Genomic DNA, 25,858 nt, shown 5'->3' on the forward strand with positions numbered 1-25,858 from the left:
CGGTGCCCCTCGTCAGAATCCCGTCCTGGCCGGTGTGTGCGTTCCGGTGGGGAACGGCGTTTTGTGTTGGACGGCAGTTTTCTCCTCTGTGGCCTTTGTGGTTGGTGCTTTGCATCAGCACAGACGCAAGAGCAGGGCTCAGCTTGTGCCTCTCAGAGTAACCGGCGCTGGTGTGCGGGGATGGGGGGCATCCTGGAGCCACAGCTCAGTCAGAACCAGAGCGCCCTCAGCCTCAGCTGGTCCTGACCGGGCGGGAAGCTCATCCACAGCACCCCAGTAGATAAGTGAGTGACGGTGCCCAGGGCCCGCAGTGCCGCGGTTGTACGGACCTCTGAAACTCAGCTCTGTGTCCGAGTGTGGTCCAGGCTCCCTGTGCTGCCTGGGGCAGGCTTGCTTCCCGTGGAGCCCACCCCTGGGCTGAGACCCGGCCTTGGTACCGGGCAGCCACCCCCAGCTGAGCAGCAGTGGTGGGAGCAGCCACCTGTTTGCCTCACCTGCTCCCAACCACGCTGCCCCTCTCAGCATAGCAGCCGCCCGGAGAGGGAGGCTTCGAGGAAAGGCCCTGACCCGGTCCTCGCTGTGGTGGCCTGGTGAGGTGCGGATGGAGCTGAGGCTCCTGGAGTCGAGCCCGGCCTGTTTCAGGCAGCTCAGGCCTCGGCTGGTTCAGACTCCTGTCTCCGTCTGCCAGGTGATCAACGTCGACGGGACAAAGAGGCGGATGCTCCTGGAGGACAAGCTCCCCCACATTTTCGGGTTCACGCTGCTGGGGGACTTCATCTACTGGACCGACTGGCAGCGGCGGAGCATCGAGCGTGTGCACAAGGTCAAGGCCAGCCGGGACGTCATCATCGACCAGCTGCCCGACCTGATGGGGCTCAAGGCCGTGAACGTGGCCAAGGTCGTCGGTGAGTCTGGTCAGCCTCCAGCCATGGGTCAGCCGTGCCACCTGGTGTGCGGAGGAAGCGGCAGGGCTGTGGCTGCCCTTTGGTCCACGGGCGGCCCCGTTTGGGGGCATACGTGTCCAGCTGGGGAGCCTCACTGTGGTCTGGGCAGGGAAGGAGATGGTGAGCGTATGTGGTTAGGGATGGGTGGGCATGGGGTGGTGTACTGACCGGGGGTAGTGTCGAGGCAGTGGATATGGACGGGCGCTGCTGGCAGTAACTGTTACAATAATGGCTAACACTTACTGAGTGCCCGCTGTGTGCCTCAGTGCCCAAAGCCACCCTAGATGCTCATTACAATATTGCCCATTCACGCTGGGGAGGCGGAGATAAAGCCACGCAGCTAATGGTGGGCGGTGGCCGAGCTGGGACTCACGCCTGGGTCTGCCTCCACCTCATCGCCAAGATTTGCAAAAGAGCTCCCTTCATGCAATTTTGTCTTTTTATCAAAAGGGTTCCAAGTGCAGGTCCACAAGCTGCATCGGAGAGAGTAGCGTCCAGGTGGGCTGGGCCAGGGTGGGGGCTGCAGGCTCCATGGGGCAGGGGCTCTGCTCCCAGCGGAGGCCCCGTGGCTGGTACAGCACCTGCACATGGTGCTCAGCAGACCTTCGCCCTCAAATACTTACAGTCGGGTGGGCGAGACTCCCCTTAGCTCCCAGGCGGTGGCTCTAGCTGGGATGTTAGAGGAATGCCTGGCTTTAAAATGCAAGGGAGGTCATCGGAGCTTGGAATTTCAGGAGCAGGTGGGGAGTGGGGTTTGCTGGAAGAAGGAATGGTTGAGCAAAGGCCCGGAGGTGAGGCCGTGGGGGCTGACCTGGGAGCGGCCACTGCTTCTGCGTCTCAGGGCCTAGTCCCCACCTGCCCTCCTGAGACAAACGATGGAATCGCACGCTCCCTTTTACCGCCACCTCGTAAGACACACTCGTCACCAATGTGGGCGGTGGGACCACTGTGAGTGATGGTTTAAAAAAACAAAACCCCAGAGATGATTTTAAAAAGATGTATCCACAGGGTGTGATTTAGAGTTGAGAAATTAGGCTCATCCCCCCCCACCCCACCCCCGCCCTTCTCTCTGTCTCATCTCAGGATTTACTGAGAGAGATGGGGAAAAGCATTCTTTTTTTAGCTGAAACACTTGACATTAAGTTAGAGCCCATTTTAACAGCACCCCAGTAGATCAGTGCGACTAACAGGCTGGCCAGAAATGAATGAACATGCTGAGCACCATCTACTTGAGTGAAAAAGAGTGGTGTTTGGCCGTCCTGGGCACGTCGGAGTTCTTGAGGTCGCCAAGAGAGTCGGTGAATCGGAGGAAGCCTCTGGGTGGGGTCTCAGGCTCCGGTCCGGTCCGCAGGCCAAGAGTCCGGCCCGGGGAGGGACGACTGTCTTGTCATCGCCTTGTGCCATTATTGCGTCCACCCGGGGTCGGAGCTCGGGCCAGGGGGCTAGACCTCCTGGTTCTTGTTCTCGCGGAGCTGCTTCCTAACTTCCTAACTGTGTCACCTTCACTAACCTCTCCACACTTCCGTTTCCTCGACGGAAAACCAGGGATGGGACTAGCTTCCGCCTCCCAGATCGCTGTGTGCTCAGAGCCAGTCAGCACACGGGGACCCGCTGGGACCCTCGTCACCGCCTCTCTGGTACCAGGGAAGGCCTGGGCTTCCGCCCTCACCTCCCAGGGTCCCCATGTGCGTCTGGTGGAAATAAAGCCACGTGACTGTGGACCGATGGCACGCTCCCTGCCGGGCTGCTGACGTGTAGGGCCTGTGTGTTGCCTTCCAGGGACCAACCCGTGTGCGGACCAGAACGGGGGCTGCAGCCACCTGTGCTTCTTCACCCCCCGCGCCACCAAGTGCGGCTGCCCCATCGGCCTGGAGCTGCTGAGCGACATGAAGACCTGCATCGTCCCCGAGGCCTTCCTCGTGTTCACCAGCAGGGCTACCATCCACAGGATCTCCCTGGAGACCAACAACAACGACGTGGCCATCCCGCTCACGGGCGTCAAGGAGGCCTCCGCGCTGGACTTTGACGTGTCCAACAACCACATCTACTGGACGGACGTCAGCCTGAAGGTACGGTCCGCCAGGTGCCTGCACACAGCGCTCCGGCGAACGCCTTGCCTGCAGGGGGCTGCCTCAGAGGCTTTTAACTTTTTTAAAAAATTGATTTCAGAGAGAGGAAGGGAGAGAGAAAAAGAGAGAGAGAGAGAGAGAGAGAGAGAGAGAGAGAGAGAGAAACATCAAGGATGAGAGAGAATCATTGATCGGCTGCCTCCTGCACGCTCCACACTGGGGATGGAGCCCATAACCCAGGCATGTGCCCTGACCAGGAATTGAACAGCAACCTCCTGGTTCATAGGTTGATCCTCAACCACTGACCCACGCCGGTTGGGCAGTTTTTTAAAATATTTGTAAGTCGACTCAAGCCAGTAAAATATTAGTGAGCCTGTTTTAATAAACTAACGTGAATGACTGCAGTGGGCAGATCCAGGAGACCCACAAATGGGCTTTTCTAGAGCGATTGGGTAGCCGAGCGACGTCTGTGACACTGTCCTCAGCATCACCCGCCCTCTCCTTCCCCATGTGCACTTGCTTAGCCAACTCTTCACTCACGTGCAGGTATGAATATCCTGGATAAATACAAGGAAAGCAGGGTTTGGCAGGCTGTCCGAGGGCTGGCCTCCTCCTTTTGCAAATAAAGTTTTATGTGAACACGGCGATGCCCATTTGTTTACGGATTGCCCACGCCTGCCTTTGTGCCACTAGGTTGAACTTGGACAGATTCGTGTGCCCCGTGAAGCCTAGAACATTCAGTGCCCTTTACAGAACCAGTTTGCCGACCCCTATTCTGAAGTACAGTGTTTACAGCCAGAGCCGTTTAACCATCTGTCTTTTATTCTACCATTTATATGATGTTTCTGAAAGATTGTTCTGATTCTAAAAGTCACCAGGGTTCATTGTAGAAAGAGGGAAATACACAGAAAAGTATAAAGAAGAAAATAAAAGTCACCCATCACCCAACTTAACCATCCCTCCTCACACTTCTGTGTATTTCCTTTGAGGGTTTTTTTCCTACGATAGTATTTCTCTTAATCACAATCATATGCTACACAGAATTCTGTTTCCTGGTCTTTTCCATTTAGCATTTTCACGGGCATTTATTTTGTTAGCCTTTTATGAACTCTTTAACAGCATAAAAGATTCCACTGCACAGCTATTCCCTACGTGACCATTCCTTCATTTTATGTGTTTTCCGGTCACTTCTGCTTCTCCCAGCTCTCAGCAACCACAGCGGCAAAGGTTTCGCGTGCAAAGCCCCTTCAGTATTTCCAGTAGCTCCCCATCTTTTGTATTTTTGTTCATTCTTTTGGGTACAGTTCCAGGAGGAGGATTACTGAGTGGAAGGACACAGCTGTTTTTAAGATTCATGATCTATCTATCTATCTATCTATCTATCTATCTATCTAGAGAGATAGAGAGATAGATGTATAATATGTAATTATAACTTATTTTGTTTTATAAGTATGTAAAATATGTAGTTATAAAACATATATTACATATAAGGATAGCTAAAATTTTTTCTAAAATGTTTATAGTTGACAAGTGTATTTTGAAACTCTCGCATGTTGGTGATCCAGTCACCAATGTGGTGAGCAGCTGCTCCAGGTGGCGGAGCAGCCCATAGTTAAATGTCTGCCTGAATGCTGGTTCCTAACCGTGGCCTCTGTCCCCGCCCCCCAGACCATCAGCCGCGCCTTCCTGAACGGGAGCTCGGTGGAGCACGTGATCGAGTTTGGCCTCGACTACCCGGAAGGCATGGCCGTCGACTGGATGGGCAAGAACCTCTACTGGGCGGACACCGGGACCAACAGGATCGAAGTGGCCCGGCTGGACGGGCAGTTCCGGCAGGTCCTCGTGTGGAGGGACTTGGACAACCCGAGGTCGCTGGCCCTGGACCCCACCAAGGGGTAAGGACCGTTTTGTCGGGCACGTGTGTCCCCGTCCCCCTCCCACCTCTGTGCCCGCCAGCACGGGGATGACCGGAGACCGAGGCGGTGGCTGCCCGGCTGGCTCTCTGTGATGAGAGCGGCACTGACGCTTCTAGCGTTGAGGTGGCCGGAGCTGGCCGAACCTTTGGAGATCATGTAGTTTGTTTCACGGGGGAGACTGAGGTCCAGAGCCGAGGACGGAGTGGCAGCCACTGTATCGGGCTGCGCTGGGCGCTTTCATGTGGGTTGTCTCACTGCAGTGCCCAGGAGGCCTGTGGCGGGAGGAGGTGTTTTGTTCCTGATTTTACAGAGATGGAGACTGAGGCTCAGAGAAGCTGAGCGCCTCACCCAAGGCCACACAACCAGCCAGAGCAGGGCTGGGCCAGGAAGGGCTGTTCTGTCCCTCCCGTGTCACCAGGCTCTGCCTTCTCGGAGCTGGCTTTGAGCCTTTGGATTGCACTTAGCCGAGGGTTAGCACCATGCTTTGTGTCCGAGGCCTGGGCTCTGCCCCGGGGCTTTGGGGCTGGGGTGTGGCGGAGGGGGCGTCTCCCTCTGCTCCAAGATTCCTCTTCTGAGCAGCTGGGACAGTGCTGGTCCCATAAGGCATCAGCCATGTGGAGGGAGCACCCCAAACCCGGCCTGCCGCTTGCCTTATTAGGGGTGGCAGAACAGGGAGGTCCAGGTTTTAGCGAAAGGGCAAGTCCCACGTGCCTGATTCTGGGAGGAGGACGGGGTTTCTCTTCGTGGAGCTGTCGGGAGGCGGCAGAGCTGTGTGCGTCCTGGTCCTGCCGCGCCTGCCGCCTCGGACCTGTGTCCTGCTCTCCCACATCCTGCTTCGCCCACGTTCGTCCTGGCTCCCCTGTCACCCAGCATCCCGTGCGGGTTAGTTAGCATTTGTCCTTGACAAAGGCACTCCAGCCTGGTGGTTCTGTTACACGGCCACCTTGTCTGTGCACCTGTGTGTGCCTGTAAATGGGGTGACCACACTTCCCCTGCAGGTGAGCTGCTGCGGGCATTCAGGCGGCAGGAGGTGGCACAGTGACACAGCCCCTGGAGGGATGGTGGGTGGTGGGGACTCTGGCCTCTTCCCTGCTTCCCGGAGGGATGTTGTGGAAGTGGCTTTCTCTGGGACGGGGAGGACCCAGCTTAGGAGACGGTGGCGGCCGTGTTCCCTGCCTTCCCGAGAATGTGGACGCATCTGAGCCCGACCCGCCTTTCTCCCGTGTCTTCCAGCTACATCTACTGGACGGAGTGGGGCGGCAAGCCACGGATCGTGCGGGCCTTCATGGACGGGACCAACTGCATGACGCTGGTGGACAAGGTGGGCCGGGCCAATGACCTCACCATCGACTACGCGGACCAGCGTCTCTACTGGACTGACCTGGACACCAACATGATCGAGTCATCCAACATGCTGGGTGAGGGCCGATGGTCCTGGGGGATGGGTGTCCTTGGCTGGAGCGCCCCCTGCACTGTGCCCTCTGGCCTTCGAGTCCCCGGGCCCTCCAGGAGGTGTGGGCACGCCCTGAGTGATCGTCCAACTTCCCCTCTCTCGAGGGCTGTCCCTTCCCGCACTGTGCCGTGGGCGTGTCGACAGAGGCCCTGTGACCACAGTTTTGGGCACCGAAAGCTGGGCTCCAGCTAAGCCCTGGGGTAGCACTCTGATTTGACACAGCACCACATGGCCTAGGCTTTCACTGATGGGGAAGCAGGCCCAGGGAGGTCACAGGACTTGCCTCAGGTCACAGAGTGCCGCTCAGACGCCAGGGCCACATACCCATCTTCACCCTGAGCACCTACTACGTGGTAGTCTTGTTCTGGGACCACTCACAAGCTATACCCAACACCCTGGGATTAGGTAAAAAACACATCGCTCCAAGTCACCCAGCAGTAGGGGCAGGATTTGAACCCAGAACACGTAACTCTGGGCTCTGTCCTACTGGAGGGGCCTGGTGCTGTCAGCTTTGTGGGGCCACGGGGCTGCCCTGTGCAGCGGAAGGAATCTGGCTTCCTGCCTCATCTCTGCTACTCTCACCTGGGGTGGGCGTGGTTGTGCCCATGTAACAGATGAGGGAACTGAGGCAGAGGCAGGCTGAATGGCTAGTTCCAGGTGTGAGCAGAGCTAGGACCCAGTGTCACAGAGCAGAGCCACACCCACCCTGCAGGCTGACTGTCCTGGTTTACGGGCTAATGGCCAGCTTTGAGTGTCTTTGAAGATCCCGTTACCTTTCCTTCATTCTGCTTTTTGATTCTCACAGCCAGTGGCTGCCACCCACACTCTTGTCCGTATGGTGCAGGCGCACACCCTGTGCGAACGGGAGAGGAGTCGCCCGGTCCCAGGGTGGTGTGCATCCAGTGTCAGTCAGTCCTGTTCGTTTTCCAAAGTGGTCGAACTTCCTGGCCCCGGCGCAGGCTGCCAGGCTGCGGGGCGCCCTGCGCTGCGGGCGTGCTGTGCTGCTGCTGACGCCCTGCCCGTGTGTCCCACGCAGGTCAGGAGCGGATCGTGATCGCCGACGACCTCCCACACCCCTTCGGCCTGACCCAGTACAGCGATTACATCTACTGGACGGACTGGAACCTGCACAGCATCGAGCGGGCCGACAAGACCAGCGGCCGGAACCGCACCCTCATCCAGGGCCGCCTGGACTTCGTCATGGACATCCTGGTGTTCCACTCCTCCCGCCAGGACGGCCTCAACGACTGCGTGCCCGGCAACGGGCAGTGCGGGCAGCTGTGCCTGGCCGTCCCCGGCGGCCACCGCTGCAGCTGCGCCTCCCACTACACCCTGGACCCCAGCAGCCGCAACTGCAGCCGTGAGTGCTCGCGTCCCCCCCGCGCCCGTGTGGGGCCAGGCTGGCTCCGGGGCTGGGAGGGAAAGGGTGCCTCGGTGCACGAACTGCACAATGTTACCTGGAGGCCTGGCTGGGCGGAGGACCTGTTGCTTCATTAAGACACAGGAGCTGGCACATCCCACGGGGAATCGTGGTCCCTGGGAGAGAGCACTCACTCGGGGAGGCAGGCCCTGTTCTAGTCCTTCCTGTGGCTCTCGTTCAGTCCTCACGCCTGCAGGGAGGGAAGTGTCACTGTCCCATCTCGCTCACAGGCGAGGAACCTGACACAGAGCTGGGCCATGCAGCCGGGAAGCCTGAGCCCGGTTTGAATGCAGGCAGGTTGGCTCCAGAGTCCCTGCTCTTGACCCCTTGCCAGGTGGCCTCGCATTCACACGTGTAATCCTCACACTGACGCTCTGAATTATGCAGGCCTTTTTAAAAAGCTCTCATGTCAGTGATAAAAAAGTGAGTTCCAGGGAGCCTGAGGGCGACTTGCCCACGGGCCCAGGGAGAGCGGTGGCCCTGCTGGCGGGCTCTTCCCCTGTAGCATCGGAGCCGTCATGCCTCAGCCTGTGTGCAGCACCGGGCAGCGTGCAGAGCTCTGTTGCCTGGGCCTGGCCTGAGGTCACACATCCCTCGGCACCAGGAGGGCTGGCTTTCCTCATCCCCTCATGTCGCTGAGGCCCCTGAGCTGGTGCGAGCTGGGCCTGGGCCGCAGCCTGGGACCCCCACCCCTGGGCTCCCTTTGGTCCTGTTGTCCCTGCCCACCTGGGGGCCATAACCTTGAAGCAGAGGTGCAGGTAACCCTGCACCCAGAGGGGACGCCTGTGGCTGGTGACCTGGGCAGAGGACGGCGCTGTCGGACAGTGGCTGCAGCCCGTGGCCTCCTGCACATTCTGAGAGATGCCGTTCCTGCAGCTGGCAGCTTTGCTCACTGACCCCCAGGCAGCGTGCCCTCCTGGGGTCACTGTTCACCCCATAGGCTCCTCGCAGTTCCCTGAGCACGTGGAGACATGTCACCCGAGCTTGACGGAAACTTGCAGTGGGCCCTGGGTCCTCACTGCCTTCCTTCCTGCCGTCTTGAGTCTTGATCACTTACAGATGAATTGATACCTATTTTTAAAAAGACAGGCACTCGTAAAAACTGAAACCGAGACATGTAACACGGAGGGTAAAATTCCCCGTGGTCCACCCCGGAAGCAGGTTTCTGTCCTTCTGGCCTTGTCCCATGTCCCCTGGGGGCTCCACATGTAGATCTGCTCTCCCTGCGGCTCCCGGATGCTGACCTGCAGCCCCCTCTCTGTTCGCCTCACCCTAGCGCCCAGCACCTTCTTGCTGTTCAGCCAGAAAAATGCCATCAGCCGGATGATCCCGGACGACCAGCACAGCCCGGACCTCATCCTGCCACTGCACGGGCTGAGGAACGTCAAGGCCATCGACTACGACCCACTGGACAAGTTCATCTACTGGGTGGATGGACGCCAGAACATCAAGCGAGCCCGGGATGATGGGACCCAGGCAAGTGTATCTGTCAGCGGCGTGAGGGCACTTCCGTGAAGAGCTCGCCCTGGGACTCTCTGGGCTTCACTTTCCTCAGCAGTGGGGGTGCCCACCACGCACGGCTTTGGGTCAGCAATGGTTTGAGCTCCGATTCTGCCATTATTGGGTGTGAAACTCTGAGACTGGTTATGTGTAGAAACTGGATTTTATAGTTTTTGAACTCAGAGAGGGCAGGGAGTGTCCAACCCCATGGGATATTTCTTCTTTCCACATTGGTTTTGCACAGGGTGGCTGGTATTGCTTACTCTGGATTTGTTCTTATTTCATAGGAATCGTGTAGTCAGTTCTGCCATAATGCAGTCTGTGCGTTCTGAAAATCACCATGGTTTGCAGAATCACACAGCACACACCTCAGGGCCATGGGGGCAGGGGGCTGGGGCGCATTACGTACCGACAGGAGCTCCATATAGCAGTGTCATGCAGGCTTAAATGGCTCAGGACGTAAGTGCCACAATGGAGGCCTGACGTTGGCTGAGGATTTGGGCGTCCGAAGGTCACGGCCTGTGGGTTTTTGTGAGACGGTGGAGTGAGTGTGGACGTGGGGCTCCCAGGGAGACCGTGCTGGGTGCACCCACCTGGTGCTTCTCATGGGTGAGAGTGCCTGAGAGCAAATGTGAAATCCACGTTCTGCTCAAGTGGCCCCAGTGCATCACACATTCGTGTTTTCGAAATTTGCGTCCTGACAGGACTGACGGTTTAGGTATGTGACCCGGTCCAGAAAGGACACGCTCACTGCAGCCTCGGGCCTCACCCGGTGTCTCCGTGCAGCAGGAAACTGTGACCACCATGAACGTGTTTGGCTCGTTCTGCCGGTTTCCAAAGACCCTTTTACAAAAGCTGCAGAACTGAGCGGCCCCTTTCTCAGGCCAGGGGTCCGTGCAGGGGCCTGTGTCACCGTGGGGAGCTCTTGAGACCGTGTAACGGTGACGAGGCATGCTCGTCGGTGGAGATTTTCAGATGATTGTCGTGTGTGTAAAGTGGATTTTGCTGTTCCGTCCCCTGCACTGGATGCTGTGGCTGTCTAGGTGGGTTGGGCATAACTTCCAACAAGATGCTTCTTCCAGCAACGATGGGAAGTTAGCAGGGCACCTTTGAGGTTTGTGCCTGGTGGAAATGGGTTTCTTTCATCCTGCTCAGAGCAGGTGCCGCACCACTGCGCATCCTTTTGGAGGATGGGGAGGTGTTAATTGATGGGCTGTGGCTTCCCTGCTGTTAGGAGGTGTAAATTGCCTTAGGGTCCTGTCCAGGCATTCCTTTAGAAAGCTGAGCAAAAGCATGGAAAGATTGTGAAGAAAAAGCCCTTTTAGGAGCAGCTTCCGGGTTTTCACTGAATTTGGAAACATGGTTCGCTCCTTGTCTCTTGCTGAGCCTCCCGCCTCTGGTGGCTCTGGTTTTGAGTCTTGTTTGTTTGCTTGTTAATCCTCACCTGAGGATATTCTTTCCTTTGATTTTTAGAGGGAGTGGAAGGGGAGGTGGGTGGGGGAGAGAGAGAGAAAAACATCCATGTGAGAGAGACACACTAATTGGTTGCCTTCCACATGCACCCCAACTGGGGCCAGGGATCGAACCTGCAACCCAGGTGCATGCCCTTCACTGTGAATCGAACCTGCGACCCTTTGGTGTGCAGGCGGATGCTCTTAACCACGGCTGGCTGTGATTCTTTCTTAGGGTCCCCCGCAAACCCCCCACAGATGATGTTTTAAGTTATTACACTCTTGGCTAAGTTGTCTTACCTATGCATCTAAAATGTTTTACTGTGGCAAATATTCATAGCAGAACCATTTTAATAGTTTTGAAGTGTATGGTTCAGTGACGCTAAGTACGTTCGCATGGCTGTGCGAACAGAACAGTTCTTGTTCTCCAACTGACACGCTGCCCCCATGACACACTGGATTCCCCACCCCACCCGCCAGCCCCTGGGACCTACCGTCCTACTTTCTCTGTGAATTTGACTGTTCTAAGTACTTCATATAAGCGGCATCACACACTTAGCGTGTGTCTGTTTGTGTCTGGCTTATTTCACTGAGCGTAACGTGTTCAGGGTTTATCTGCGCTGTAGTATGGGTGGTTCTTAGCTGGCTTTTCTAATGACTGGTGTCCCAAGTCTGGTTTTAGGCCCCCACCTGGCCCTGCACCCTCACTGGGCCTTGAACCCCTGGCCTCTCCCTCGGAGGAGAGGGTTGTGCGAGGTTCACCTCCGTTCTCTACACTTGGTTCTGGCACCTTCAGTTTAAAAAACAGCAGGAGCCTAAGAAAACAAGAAAGCAGAGCGATGTCTCGGAAGGGGTCTGTGATCCTGGGTTCAGCTGTCAGGCGGCCCTTGGGTGCGGTGCGCGCAGGAACGGGACCGGGAGAGTGACAGTGCAGGTGGGGGGCAGGAGGCCTGAATCCGAGTGGGTGGGCCTGAGACCTGGGTGAATGGCGAGAGCTCTCCCCGAGGGAGGCTGCTGTAGGTGTCAGTTTCGCTCTCCAGTGCGTGTGTGGGTGAGAGCCGATGGGATATGGTTGGAGCCTGAACTCGGACACCGAGGCCTCGGCCCTCCCGGCCCTGCCTTAGCCGGCGTTCCTTTCTCACTGCTTTACAGCCCTTCATCCTGACCACTCCGAGCCCAAACCAAAGCCCAGACAGGCAGCCCCACGACCTCAGCATCGACGTCTACAGCCGGACGCTGTTCTGGACGTGCGAGGCCACCAACACCATCAACGTGCACAGGCTGGACGGGGACGCCATGGGCGTGGTGCTCCGTGGGGACCGCGACAAGCCTCGGGCCATCGTCGTCAACGCCGAGCGAGGGTGCGAGGCCAGAGGGGCAGGCGGACACCGTGATGTGGGGGGCTGCACCCCGCTGGGGCTGGGAGGGGTCTTCCATCCCCGACTTTCCGATGGGTCAGGAGTCCCGCCACGGCAGCCAGAGCAGGACGTGGGAACGCTAGCTCGTTCCCGGCCTCAGCGGGAAAGCAGACACCCGGGGTGGCCTTCCCAGGAGGCACGTGTGGGGAGGTGCGGGTTTTGCTGAGAGACCGGGAAGGATGTAAGTTCTAATTCATGGGTTTTGTACCATCCCCATCAAGCTCGAACCCTGTACGAAAATCCCTTCCATAGCATCGCAGGTGGTGGCTGGCTACTCACTCGCATGTGTTCCGCCACAGGGAGCTCACTACCTCCCAAGCTGGCTGTCCCTGGCACAGCTTCCCCTCCTGAGAGCTCTTTCCCTCCAGGAAGGCCCCTGGTGCGCCCCCTGCAGGCCCGCGGGTTCTCTGACGGGTGGGAGGCACCTGGGACATGTTGATAGACTTGGAGGGTCCCGACGGGATAAACCTGGGTGGGAGGGGACCTAAGCCACATGACAGGAAGCCGACTGGCTGGTGCTGTGCGAGCTGCATCCTGACAGGAGATGGCACCTGTCCCCCACCTGCTCCCCTCCCACAGGTACCTGTACTTCACCAACATGCAGGACCGGACAGCCAAGATCGAGCGTGCGGCCCTGGACGGCACCGAGCGTGAGGTCCTCTTCACCACGGGCCTCATCCGCCCGGTGGCCCTCGTGGTGGACAACACGCTGGGCAAGCTCTTCTGGGTGGACGCGGACCTGAAGCGCATCGAAAGCTGTGACCTGTCAGGTACGTGCCCTGGGTGTCCTCGGCATCCGGTCCCTAGGCAGCCACAGGTCTGACCTTCCCGGGGACGCCCGGCCTCCCTTGTCATCAGTAACCGTAGTAGTGGCCGTGGTTGTCGGGGACCTGCTGTGAGCAGGCACAGCTGGGGCTTCACGTTCACCTCGTGGCAGAGGCCGAAGACAAAGCTCAGAGAGGGCGAGCAAGTTGCCCTGGGTCCCACAGCACGGGGTGGGGCAGGAGTCCGACCTCAGCCTCTGCCTCCAGTGCCCAAGTCCCAGGTGGGCCGCCTTCGACCAGGAGGCCTGTGGCTGGAGAGGAGTGGGAGTGGGTGCGTTGAGGGCCTTTTCTTCCATAAGATGGGGTGGGGTGGAGGGAGGGGTCCTGTGTCCCTGATCCCAAGGCTGTCGTGGGTGGGAGCAGGGGGAGTCCGGGGCTGGTCTCAGATCTGCCCCAGCTCCAGCCCCAGCGTGGAGTCCTGCAGGCTCCCTGCCAGCCCCCCCTCATCCTCCCGAGCCAGGTGTGGGTCATGCTGTCGCGGTCGGCTGCCGCTCAGGGGCACTTGTCCCATCTGCAGGGGCCAACCGCCTGACCCTGGAGGATGCCAACATCGTGCAGCCCGTGGGCCTGACCGTGCTGGGCAGGCATCTCTACTGGATTGACCGCCAGCAGCAGATGATCGAGCGCGTGGAGAAGACCACTGGCGACAAGAGGACACGAGTCCAGGGCCGTGTCGCTCACCTGACCGGCATCCACGCCGTGGAGGACATCAGCCTGGAGGAGTTCTGTATGTGGGGGGTGGGCAGCGGTGTGGGGGGTACCCAGGGAAGGGTGGGCCTGGGCTCACAGCACAGTGACCCCAAACTGGCCTCCTTGGGGAGAGAGGAGGTCGGGCCACTGTGCGGAGGGGCGGTGCTGAGGCCCTGTTCTCGCGCTGGGCTCCTGGAGGCCGCCCTCAGGCCCGCTCCCTGCCTCCCAGCAACAGATCCGAATCTCCTACTTCCTCCAGCGGGAGAGCCCGCTCTGCTTTTCAAGGGCCCGTGGTTAGATGGTTCGATTTGGCCCAGATTTAAGTCTCCCTTGCAATTAACTCAAGTCAGCTGACTAGTAGCCTTAGTTACATCTGCAAACCCATGGGCGCCCTAGCTCATCGCATCCCCTGTGTTGGGGGTTTGGGTGGGAAATTGGGGAGCATTGAGGATTCTGCCTGCCACAGCCTGCTGTCTAAGCCAGGACCACTTGTTCCTCTATCCCCTCCATATATGACCATGTAGGGTGCGTGTGTGTAGGTGTCTACCTGAGTCTGTCTTCTCACTCTTCATTCAATCAATACACCTGGGCTGACAGCAGGCTAAGCAGGGCTATTGCTTTCTCTGTCCTGTGATGCCCAGGGTCTAGCCAAGTTCAAGGTGCTCGCCTTCAAGGCCCTGGGGGATGCCCGGCTCACCAGCCTTACCCCAGGCCCTCATCCTCCCACAGGCCAAGTGCCTGCTCCCCAGAGTCCCTCTGTCTGGTCACCTTTCCTTCTCCGTCTGAATAACTCCTACTAATTCTTCACTCACTCAGCTCAGGTGTCCCTCTCTTGTGGATGAGCTTCTACCCTTGGACCCCCCTCCCTGCCACGTGGTGACTGTCCTGCCTCCCAGGCCCTGTGCTCACTGTGTCATTACCTTACCTGTATTTCACAGTTGTGCTACTTTGCATCTAAGGAAAGCAGGTCTCAGAGAGGGTGTTAGCTTCCCCTTGTCAATTGGCCAATGAACACGATGGGGCTTGGATTTGAGGCCAGAGCTCATGATTTAGCTCCTGGGCTTGTCTGTTGCTTACCTCCAAGTTGGCTACCACGTTCATTAGAGTTACCTGTGAAGTACAAAGCCTGGGTCTGAGTGAGGTCTTGGGTGTGACCTCTGACACAGTGAATCTGTCACTTGTATGTTGATTGCTAGGGGCGGAGCCAGTGCTTTCTGCCATTTCTTCTCACCTCGGGGAGGTCAGCCACACCCCCCTCCCCAGGCTCCTTCCTCTGGGTCAGGTGTGGATGCATTGTTAGTGGAACTGAAGTATGCGCACTCCCCATAGAGTCAGCACCTGCTGCTTGAGCTCCCCTGCTTATTTGTATCCTGCAGTCCCTGTAATAAATCACCACAAACTGGGTGACTAAATGCATCAGAAAGGTGGCCTCCCGTAGTTATGGAGGCCAGAAGTTTGGGATCATGGTGTCTGTGGGGTCAGCTCCCTCTCCAGGCCCTGGGACGGTTCTCTGCCCCTTCTAGTTTCTGGCGGCTACAGGCGTTCCTTGTGGCCACATCGCTCCAGTCCCTGCTTCTGCCATCACACGGCCTTCTCCCCGGTGTCTGTCCCTTCATTCCCCTGTCGTCTCTTATACCCAGATAGTTCAGAATAACCTCAACTCCAGATTCTTAACTTGATTGTATTTGCAAAGATCGTTTTTCCAGATAAGGTCCTATTCACAGGTTCTGGGTATTTGGATGTGGACATACCTTTTTTGGGGGCCACCACTCAGCTCTCTACACCATGAGAGGCAGACAGGTGGGCAGAGTAGAGTGACAGGTGTAGGCACAGTGAGAGCTGGGGAAGATGCACTGGGCTGTGACGTTGGGTAAGTTTGGTAACTGCTTTTGGCCTGCGTTTCCTCATCTGCAAAATGCAATGTCACTAGACACAGACTCCGGAGGTTGCCCTGGGAATTAAGTGGGAGGATCTGTAGGAGCCTGGCCAACGCGAGTGCCGGCTCTTGTGAGTTCTCACCTGGCCCTCATCCCCTCCACCCTCTGGACTGCGGTCCTGAGGTGGGAGGCAGGGCTTGACCCCCTCCCTTTTTGTCTCTGCAGCGGCCCACCCATGTGCCCGGGACAACGGCGGCTGCTCCCACATCTGCATTGCCAAGGGTGACGGGACACCACGGTGCTCATGCCCAGTCCACCTCGTGCTCCTGCAGAACCTGCTGACCTGTGGTGGTAGATATGACCTCAGTACTTTCTGTTGGGACCTAATTCTCTGCCCACTGGTTGCTGCCCTGCATTCTTTTATTAAAGTTATAGTCCCTGTTGCATTCAGTCTCCAAAGCAGACTGGCTCTTTCTCATCCTCTCTTTTCTAACATAGGCATTCAGGGCAATGCATTTCCCTCTAAGCCTGGCTTTGGCTGCAGCCACAAATTTTCATAATTTGCATTTTCATTTTCAGTTAGTTCAAATATTTTTAAATTTCTCATATGGCTTCTTCTCTGATCCATATGTTATTTAGAAGTGTGTGTAATCTGTACTAATAATAGAGGGATATGCAAATTGTCTGGGACACCGTCACAGTAACAATAACAACCAAACAGCAGGCTGCGTGGGGCGACCAGGCCAGCACGGGGGGGCAGTTGGGAGCGACCAGGCCAGCAGGGGGCCAGTTAGGGGCAACCAGGCTGGCAGAGGGGGGCAGTTGGGGGCGACCAGGCAGGCAGGCAGGCAGGTGAGCAGTTAGGAGCCAGTGGTCCTGGATTGTGAGAGGGATGTCCGACTGCCAGTTTAGCCCGATCCTCAGGGGTCAGACATCCCCTGAGGGGTCCCGGATTGGAGAGGGTACAGGCTGGACTGAGGGGACCCCCCCTCCCGTGCACGATTTTGTGCACCGGCCTCTGGTCTCCTAATAATTGGGGATTTTCCAGGTATCTTTCCGCTACTGATTTCTAGTTTAATCCCACTGCGGTCTGAGAGCAGACGTATGATTTCTATCCTTTTAGTTTTGTTCAGATGTGTTTCCTGGTTCCGCATGTGTCTGTCTTGGCAAATGTTTCACGTGAGCTTGAGAAGAATGTGTCATCTGCTGTTGTCGGGTCCCGTGTATCCCACCTCCTGTGCACAGTCTTTGTTGGTGGCTCAGCCTGCAGACATCCACCACTGGCTCCTTTCAGACGCCATTTGCACCCACTGGCTCCTGCTGCCCCAGCATGTTCTTTGTGGGTGGGCCCAGTGGGGACAGCCAGGCTTCTTTGTGAGTTTGCTCACGCCCCCTCCACTGCCTCACGCCCTGCTCAGCTTGGTGAGAACCTGGCAGTTATGCAGGAGGCACACAGGTACCAAACGATGAAAGGCTTACATGCATTGTTTCAGGATGAAATGAATAGTTTTTTCCTTAGGTTTCAAGGGCATTGAGGACAGTTGTTAAACATTAAAATGAGCCCTAACCAGTTTGGCTCAGTGGGTAGAGCGTTGGCCTGTGGACTGAAGGGTCCCAGGTTCGATTCCAGGCAAGAGTATGTACCTTGGTGGTGGGCACATCCCCTACTGGGGATGTGCAGGAGGCAGCTGATCGAAGTTTCTCTCTCATTGATGTTTCTGGCTCTCTATCCCTCTCCCTTCCTCTCTGTAAAAAATCAATAAAATATATTTTAAAAAATTAAACAAACAAAAAACATTAAAATGAAATTCTGGCCCATTTTCTGGCCTAAGTTGGTTTTCTGTGATTTTCCACACAAAGGAGAGGAGGGATGTGATGGGATCCCTGGAAAATGGGGCAGCCCTAGGCTGAGTGGCAGCTCTCCCTTCTCTCTGCTGGTGCCCCCTCATCTCTGCCTGTCTGCATCCCAGCCCTCTTTCCCTCCACAATGAAAAAACACACACAAAGAGAATTCATGTCTTTTAGCTCACATGCATTACCCCGTCTTCTACACTGGGGCTGGGGCAGCGCACAGGACACACCCACAGTGGAGACCAGCTGCACTGGGTGGGGCTGCCTGTGACGGTGCTTCTGTCCCCCCCCCACCCCACCCCCAGAGCCTCCCACGTGCTCCCCGGACCAGTTCACCTGTGCAACGGGGGACATCGACTGCATCCCCGCGGCCTGGCGCTGCGACGGCTTCCCGGAGTGTGACGACCAGAGCGATGAGGAGGGCTGCCCGGTGTGCTCTGATGCCCAGTTTCCCTGCGCGCGGGGCCAGTGCGTGGACCTGAGACTGCGCTGTGACGGTGAGGCTGACTGTCAGGACCGCTCAGATGAGGCAGACTGTGATGGTGAGGCCCCACCCCCGTCCAGCCCTACCCAATCCCCATCCACCAAGGCCCTGCTCCTACCCTGCCGCCCCGCCCCCCAATCTCGCCTCTCCCCGGTTTGGCCCTACCCAGACTCTGCCCTGTACATATCCTTTCTGGAGCCGTGCAATTCCCCTGAAGCCACTTGTTCTACCCTCCTAGGTCTCTTACTGGCCACAAGGGTAGTATCTCTGTAAAACCTTTGCCAGGAGAGAAATCGCCAGGTCCTCCTCAGCTTGGGAGGGAAATAAGTTACTTTTTAGGCCAAATGTGGAAAACCTTGCCATTTGCTCCCATCCTGCCCTGCCAAGCAATTTAACTTGAAGGCGGAGTGTAAGAGTCAGTCCTACCTTCCTTCATTCAGTCCACAGTTTTACAGAAACCAAGACAGGTCCAGTAGCTGGATGTTCATGGTTTGCACCTGGGTAAATCCCACCCCATAAGGCAGGCTGGCCTCCTGTGACCTGTGTGTGGGGTAACACTTACCCTGAGTAGGTTCTAGCCACTCATGGAACCAGGAGTTACAAAGAGATGGGCTTTGTCATCCCAGGTCCACTGTGACCAGCAGGATCTTCCTTTAGACCAGTGGTTCTCAACCTTCCTAATGCTCCGACCCTTTAATACAGTTCCTCATGTTGTGGTGACCCCCAACCATAAAATTATTTTCGTTGCTACTTCATCACTGTGATTTTGCTACTGTTATGAATCGTCATGTAAGTATCTGATATGCAGGATGTATTTTCATTGTTACAAATTGAACATAATTAAAGCATAGTGATAAATCACAAAAACAATATGTAATTATATATGTGTTTTCCGATGGTCTTAGGTGATGACCCCTGTGAAAGGGTCGTTCGACCCCCAAAGGGGTCGCGGCCCACAGGTTGAGAACCACTGCTTTAGACCTTGGCAGGGAAACATCTCTCTGTTTCCCCTGTGAATTTTCCTTTTATAAGTGACCTGCTTGGAGGTTCCTGTCACATGTTAACACCACGGCCCAGGACGGCCACTGAGCTCTTAATGGGTCGCTCTTCCTGCCTCCCCTCGTAGCCGAGGGTCCTGTCTAGATAACTCGGGTGCTGTCTGGTCACGGCCTGCCGCCCCTGTTCACGATTAGCGTCATTTCCCTAGATGTGTCTGTAAAGTCACCGTTGTGAAGTCTTTCCAGCTAAGAGACCCTTTGGGAATTTGGACTGGCACACTGGCCTGAGGGCTAAATCCAGACCACACCTGTTTTGGTCAATAAACTTTGATTGGGACACAGCAGGCGCATTGGTTTCTGTCTTGTGCTGGGACAGCGAAATCGAGCAGTTGCAATAGAGACCAATGGCCCTTGGTGACTAAATACTTACTGAGCCCAGCTGTACCCTCATGCCCGGCACTGTGTTTGGCCTCGATCATGAGGAGGGCAGGAGCCCCATCAGGAACTGTCCCCTCCCCTTCCCGTTGTAAATGCTGCTTCCGGTGCACATGCTGCACTCACAACCAGCCCCAGTGCAAGCTCTGGGCGCCACCCTCTGTTTCCGAAGCCTCCCAAGTGGTTCTGGGGCATCTGGGCAGGGCAGGGAGGAGTTCAGATGGCAAGTATGCCCGGTGGCTGAGCCCCTGGGCAGCTGCCTTCCTGGTGGGGCTCCAGCTCCTTCCCCGACAGCATGCGGGCGCAGGAAGGGAGGCGGCAGCAGTAATCAGTACCCAGCCTCTCTCTTCCTCCCGCCGCCAGAAAGGCTGCGAGCTGCGTTGGTCACTTGTGTGGATGCCTTTGCCTTCACAGTTGAGCTCTGCTGAGACATCACCTGTGTCCTGCCCCCCCCCCAACCCCCCGCTCTAGGGAGCCAAGGCTTCTCGTGGGCGATCCTCTAGTTGGCTCACCTCCTGTACCTGGGAGAGCCTTGGGCAGGGGCTGGGTGAGTCCCTGCGCTGTTCGTGCCAAGGAAGGAGCCTGATCAGTACCGTCTCTCCCCTGCCGGCCCTGACCCCAGCATTGCAGCAGCTTTGGGACAAGGGCCATCGAGGGGAGGGTGGAGGCTGGATTTGCCATCTCCCTGCCCAGGCCTAGAAAGGGTCCGTGTGTCCCTCTACATCTGGAACCCAGATCTTCCTTGGGTCCTGGGTGGCGGGGCAGGGAGCCACACCGCGCCCTCTGACGCCTCTGAGTGCCAGCTTCCCTCCTCGCAGCCCTCTGCCTGCCCAACCAGTTCCGCTGTGCCAGTGGCCAGTGCATCCTCATTAAGCAGCAGTGTGACTCCTTCCCCGACTGCATCGACGGCTCCGACGAGCTCATGTGTGGTGAGCCGGCTTCCCAGGGAGGGCGGGGTCCCCCCGGTGCTGAGGTTCTGCCTCAGAGTTGGGGTCCAGGAGGGAGAAGCGGACTGGGGCAGGGTTCACAGAGGCTAGGAGGTCGGGAGTCCTTGGCCTTGCTAGCAGGCAGGGAAGCTTTCCCCGAGTGGAGGAGGCAGAGCAGCTGAGCTGAGGGGAGAGGGAGACCGTGAGCTCGGGGTGTTCCAGCTGGGAGAGAGGCACGGCAGGCCCCCTTGGGAGAAGGCATGCACAGGTGCCAGGTTTGGCCTGAGTGTAAACTGTCCTGCTCCTGCCCAGGCACCTCAGCCAGTGGCATCGGTCAGGCGGCAGGCTTACCCTCGCCAGAGCTGTGCCCATGTTGAGTCTAGAGCCCAGACTCCAGCTCCTGTTCTGTCTGAATGAAAGACAGCGTTCCCAGGCCCCGGGGCTCAGAGCCCAAGGAGCACCTCCCCAGCCCAGGACGCCCAGAGGACCCCGGCATGCACCTTTGCAGCCCTGGGCCAGCTCCTGGCATTGCGGGTTGGGCTGAGCCCCCTCAGCCAGGCCCTGTGACAGGATTTCTGCGGGGCTCAGTGAGCCCTGCTAGTGAAGGCCCTGGGCCCCTGGCACACTTGTTAGCCCAGCCCCTCTGCACAGGTGAAGTCCACTGCTAGATGGGCTAGGACCGTGGCCGGCAAACTGCGGCTCTCGAGCCACATGCGGCTCTTTGGCCCCTTGAGTGTGGCTCTTCCACAAAACACCACGTGCGGGCGCGCACGTACAGTGCGATTGAAACTTCGTGGCCCATGCGCAGAAGTCGGTATTTTGTGGAAGAGCCACACTCTAGGGGCCAAAGAGCCGCATGTGGCTCGCGAGCCGCAGTTTGCCGACCACTGGGCTAGGAGACACTGGGCTCCTTCTGCCTGCCCCATGCCCACTGCCTGGTGGTCAGTCCTGGAACCAGCCCCGAGGGCCTCCTGGCCCAGCTCATGACTCATGGGAGCAACTGTGTACTTCCAGCCGCTACAGAGAATGCTGGGCAAAGGGGGATGAACATGAGGCTGCTGTGGGGGAGTCACTGTTAAGGGCCCCTTGGGATATACATAGAGCTTAGCCAAATGGAGGAGGAGGGGGAGGAGAGTAGAGGGAGGAGGGGGGAGGAGGGTGCTCCAGGCAGGCCAAGGGGGCAGCGGGTGGGTGGTACTGAGGTTAGCATGGGTCCCCAGCCCAGCACCCCAGCATCCCCTCCTTCCGGCCCCCTGTCAGTGAGTGCTGGCCCCAGGCAGAACCAGTTCCTCCAGGGCCCACGGTACCCCACAGGGGATCTCCCCACAGGGGATCGCCCCACAGGGGAGCCTGTTCCTGTGCAGTTAACCTCGACCCCCTCTTCCTGTCTGTCCTCTGGCAGAAATCACCAAGCCGCCCTTGGACGAAGGCCCGGCCCACAGCAGTGCCATCGGGCCCGTCATCGGCATCATCCTCTCGCTCTTCGTCATGGGCGGGGTCTACTTTGTTTGCCAGCGTGTGGTGTGTCAGCGCTACACAGGGGCCAACGGGCCCTTCCCGCATGAGTACGTCAGTGGGACCCCTCACGTGCCCCTCAATTTCATAGCACCGGGTGCCTCACAACACGGTCCCTTCACAGGTAAGGAGCTGCGACGTGCAGGGCCCTGGGCGGAGGTGGGGAGAGCAGTCTGGGCAGGACATGGGTGAGTGGGTCAGGGATGCTGCTGCCATGCCTGTATCATGCGTGTGGCAGACATCACTAGTCGGTCACAGCACGCGGGCTCTCCTGAGCTTCTGCTTGGCATCAGAGTCCTCAGGGCAGAGGCTGCACAGCTACGGCCCGTCCTTTCGCCTTGGAGGCGTGGGCAAGCTCTTTGGATTTAACCTTCAATATTCCTTTTTTTTTTAAAATAATTTTTACTGATCTTTTTTCATTTTTGAGAGGAAGGGGGAGAGAAACATCAGTTTGTTGTTCCACTTGTGTATGCATCCATTGGTTGATTCTTACATGTGCCCTGACCTGGGATTGAACTGGCAATCTGGGCGTATCAGGACAACGCTCTGACCACTGAGATACCCAGCCAGGGCGTTTGGCGTTCTTGTGGAGCATGTCTTGAGTATTCGGGGTGAAGGAGGGGGACAGGTACTTCGCTTCGCTCTAGAATCAAAGGAGTCACTGGGTATATAACAAGCAGTTTTGTCCTGAGCGCAGTTAGGACTGCGGCTGCACAGTTAAAACCACGGTGAGGTGTAGTCCACCAGGAGCAGGGACCTGAGAGGCCACAGGTGTGGGTTCCAAGGTGGCACTGCCAGGCTGAGCCCACGGTTCACGTCACGGTGTGGCCACGGAGGTGGGGTCAGTCAGTGCTCAGCCCCGAGAGGGTCACTGAGGTCATCTCAGGGCCACCTTGGGGATTCCTCGGTGCCTGCCCAGCCCTGGGTCCCTCTCTCCTGTCCTGTTCCCCTGCCCAGAGCCGGCCTTGCTGGGACTCTGACGTCTGTGTGCAGATGAGGCCTGATTCTGCTTGGATGTGGGGGTGGTCAGGGGTTTCTCCAGAGCTCCAGGAGGCCCGAGGGAGCGGCTCGGTCACCGGTGCAGCAGTCCCCAGAGAACGGGGCCCTCTCTGTGCCAGGCGACCCTGAGCTGAGACCCTCTGAGTTCACTCCCGCAGGCCCACAGTGGCCCCGGGGGAGGTCTGTGGGTCTACGCATTTTACAGATGAGGCTCACACGGGTGGTGTGCAGAGGGCCTTACTCACCTGGACCTGGGTCTTGTGGGCGGCAGGAGCTGTGGAGGGCCCACTGTGTCTGTGGGGTACCCCAGCCCGACCTGCCCTGTCCCCGTCCCCCGCAGGCATCTCATGCGGCAAGTCCATGATGAGCTCCGTGAGCCTGATGGGGGGCCGGGGCGGGGTGCCCCTCTACGACCGGAACCACGTCACCGGGGCCTCGTCCAGCAGCTCCTCCAGCACCAAGGCCACGCTGTACCCGCCGGTGAGTGGGGGCGGGAGGCCTGGCTGGCCGGGAGACGCCTCTGGGACCTCAGGATTCCTAGACTAATTCGCTGTTCCTCCAGAGAATTCCCCTTCCTCCCCTATAAGCCTGCCATTTTCCTCTCTAGAGACACTGCTTTCAGTTGAGAAAAGGGCATGCCTTGTTCATCGGGGATAATCTGGGAACCACACAAAAACCTAGAACGGAAGTTCCACCCATCATCCCACCTCCTCGGTTGCTAGCAAGCATTTCACTGTCCGAGCGCAGTCTCTGTTCTGCACTCTGTCTACATGGGGTGTTCAGGGGTCCCTGTGCAAGCCCCCCCTCAGCATCCCCACCAGGAAGACTCTCTTTTCCAACCAAGTTCTTGCTGGTTCCCAGGAAAGAGCTGGGTTGTTTTCTAAAGGGCAGGCTCTCATGGGGTGACTTTTGTGGCTGAAATGCTCCTTGGAGCTGCGGGCAGCCCCAGTGTGGGGAGGCGCTGGCTCTCACCAAGCCACACCTGGTAGCAGAACAACCGTACAGTGTCCGAGCCCCGCTGGGGGGTCCCTTGTGGGAACCCTCTCCCTGAGGTTGGCTGGGGTACCCTCTTTCCCAAGAGCACAGCTCCAGGGTGCCTGGCGAGCTTGAGGCACGCAGGTGAGCCTGTGTGTATATAAACATCGGAGTCTGAAGGTTCTGTTTTTCAATCCTTTGAAATCTGACTTCCTGTGACTGGATGTTCTACGGTGAGGGCAGCCCCTGGAGCTTTCTCTGGGGTCTCCAGCAAGCCCACCTGCCAGGGCCAGGCCTTCCTGCCCCTCTGGGTGTCCCGCACGTCCAGGGTGTTGCCTCCTCCTTATCGGCCCTGAGCTTGGCAGGCCTGGAAGGGGAGGAGGGGGCAGCAGAAGCTGTTATCTCGGGTTCGCAGGACGGGAACTGAGTCTCCTGGAGGCTCCGGGACCCGACTGCATTTTGGGGCAGAGGCAGGTAGGACCCAGAAGCCTGGAGTTTAAAATACCAACCTCCACTCCTCTCATCCTCCCTGCGGACTCTCACATGCCCCACGGAACCAGCCAGATGCACTGGGAACCCCTGTAAGGCCGAGCTTGCCCCAGGAAGCAGCCCCTTGGCCTCCCGTGCAGACACCGGAGGCTCAGGAGACTGCCTTTTCTGTCCCAGGCTCTGCTGGGAGCTGGGGATCTTATTAGGCAGCAAGAGGTGACATGAACAGCCAGCTGGGTTTTTTTGTTCTTGCTGTTAGTCCTCACTTTCAGAGAATGGAAGGGAGGGAGCGAGGGGTGGGGGGAGAGGAAGAAACATCAATGTGGGAGAGATGACCAGTTGCCTCTCACACACGCCCCAATCGGGTGGGGAGGGAACCCGCAACCCAGGTACGTTCCCTTGATGGACAGTCGAACCCGTGACCCTTTGGTGCATGGGCCAACACTCTAACCACTGACACATATTGGCCAGGGCCCAACCGTTGTTGTTTTTTATATAACTCACATACCATACAATTCATCCACTTAAACTGTACAATTCAGTGGTTTTTAGTATATTCATAGATATGTGCAACCATCACCATGGTTAATTTTAGAACATTTTCATCACCCCAAAAAGAAACCACATGGAGCCAGCTATTTTTAAATTAACGACACGATTTTGCATCAGTAACGCATGTTCATGGCACAGAATTCAAAAGGCGCAGGGAAGAGGGCCCCTCCCAACACGAGCAGGGACCCCCTTAGAGCAACATTCCATGGCAAGATTCTTGTGTGTTCTTCCTGAGTAATGTTACATCAGCAAGTATACAAGAGTATGGACTTTATTTTCCAAAAAAAGAGAGTAATTTTTTTTACCTTTCAAAAAAAGGTTTGTATTGATTTTTAGAGAGAGAGGGACAGAGAAATAGACACATCAATGAGAGAGAAACGTTGTTGATCAGCTGTCTCCTGCATGCCCCCTAAAGGGGATCAAGCCCATGCCCTGACCCGGAATTGAACTGGCAACCTCTTGCTTCCTGGGTCAACGCACAACCACTGAGCCACCAGCCAGGCTTGTTATTTTGAGGGCAGGGGAAGGGGACTTCTTGTGGTGACTCACCAAGTGTCAGGACAGACCCTGACTGGGGAAGCAGGTCTTCTCAGCCCCATTTTAGAGATGAGGAAACCATGGCCCAAACAGGTGAAGTTCCTCACCAGACAAGGGGCCCTGGGAGGTGTGGGCCTGCTGAGCCGGTCGGTCCAGTGTGGGCCCTCACCTCCTGCTCTGGGGGGACACCTGGCGGCGGGTGGCAGGACCACACAGCTGCATTGGGCCTCTGTGACACCCCCCCCCCCCACCCGCTTGGCTCTCCGCAGATCCTGAACCCACCGCCGTCCCCTGCCACGGACCCCTCCTTGTACAACGTGGACGTATTCTACTCTTCAAACATTCCCGCCCCCGCCAGGCCCTACAGGTACGCAGTCCCTGCACCGCCCTGGTGGGAGTGGCTGGCCGGGCCTCCAGAGGAGCCTGTGGCCGGGAGGGTGCGGTCCACGTTTCCTAGGAGGAGGAACCTGGGAGAGGTTCAGGGTGGTTATGAGCACATGATGCACCCTAGTCCTGCCTCCCCTGGCTCTTCTCC

At 57.5% G+C, this 25,858-nt stretch overlaps 1 protein-coding gene across 3 annotated transcripts in view; it reads left to right on the plus strand.

Moving 5' to 3' along the window:
* The window catches only part of LRP5 (LDL receptor related protein 5), a 75,077-nt gene that overhangs the window by 46,719 nt on the left and 2,500 nt on the right, over window positions 1–25,858 (plus strand). The window contains exons 8-22 of one of the 3 annotated variants that reach the window (XM_070427686.1): window positions 689–905; window positions 2,724–3,013; window positions 4,682–4,908; window positions 6,163–6,347; window positions 7,419–7,742; window positions 9,079–9,278; window positions 11,906–12,114; window positions 12,751–12,941; window positions 13,513–13,722; window positions 15,788–15,913; window positions 17,719–17,955; window positions 20,134–20,259; window positions 21,659–21,895; window positions 23,111–23,250; window positions 25,593–25,690. In XM_070427686.1, the coding sequence (XP_070283787.1) occupies window positions 689–905; window positions 2,724–3,013; window positions 4,682–4,908; window positions 6,163–6,347; window positions 7,419–7,742; window positions 9,079–9,278; window positions 11,906–12,114; window positions 12,751–12,941; window positions 13,513–13,722; window positions 15,788–15,913; window positions 17,719–17,955; window positions 20,134–20,259; window positions 21,659–21,895; window positions 23,111–23,250; window positions 25,593–25,690 (3,017 nt within the window). The remainder of the gene's footprint in view (window positions 1–688; window positions 906–2,723; window positions 3,014–4,681; window positions 4,909–6,162; window positions 6,348–7,418; window positions 7,743–9,078; window positions 9,279–11,905; window positions 12,115–12,750; window positions 12,942–13,512; window positions 13,723–15,787; window positions 15,914–17,718; window positions 17,956–20,133; window positions 20,260–21,658; window positions 21,896–23,110; window positions 23,251–25,592; window positions 25,691–25,858) is intronic. The other 2 variants (XM_070427689.1, XM_070427687.1) reach the window with 2 other exon arrangements.

Source organism: Myotis yumanensis, unplaced genomic scaffold (assembly GCF_028538775.1).
Source record: "Myotis yumanensis isolate MYYU_CA2020_CCGP unplaced genomic scaffold, mMyoYum1.0.hap1 SCAF_10, whole genome shotgun sequence".
In the NCBI taxonomy this organism is placed as follows: Eukaryota; Metazoa; Chordata; class Mammalia; order Chiroptera; family Vespertilionidae; genus Myotis; species Myotis yumanensis.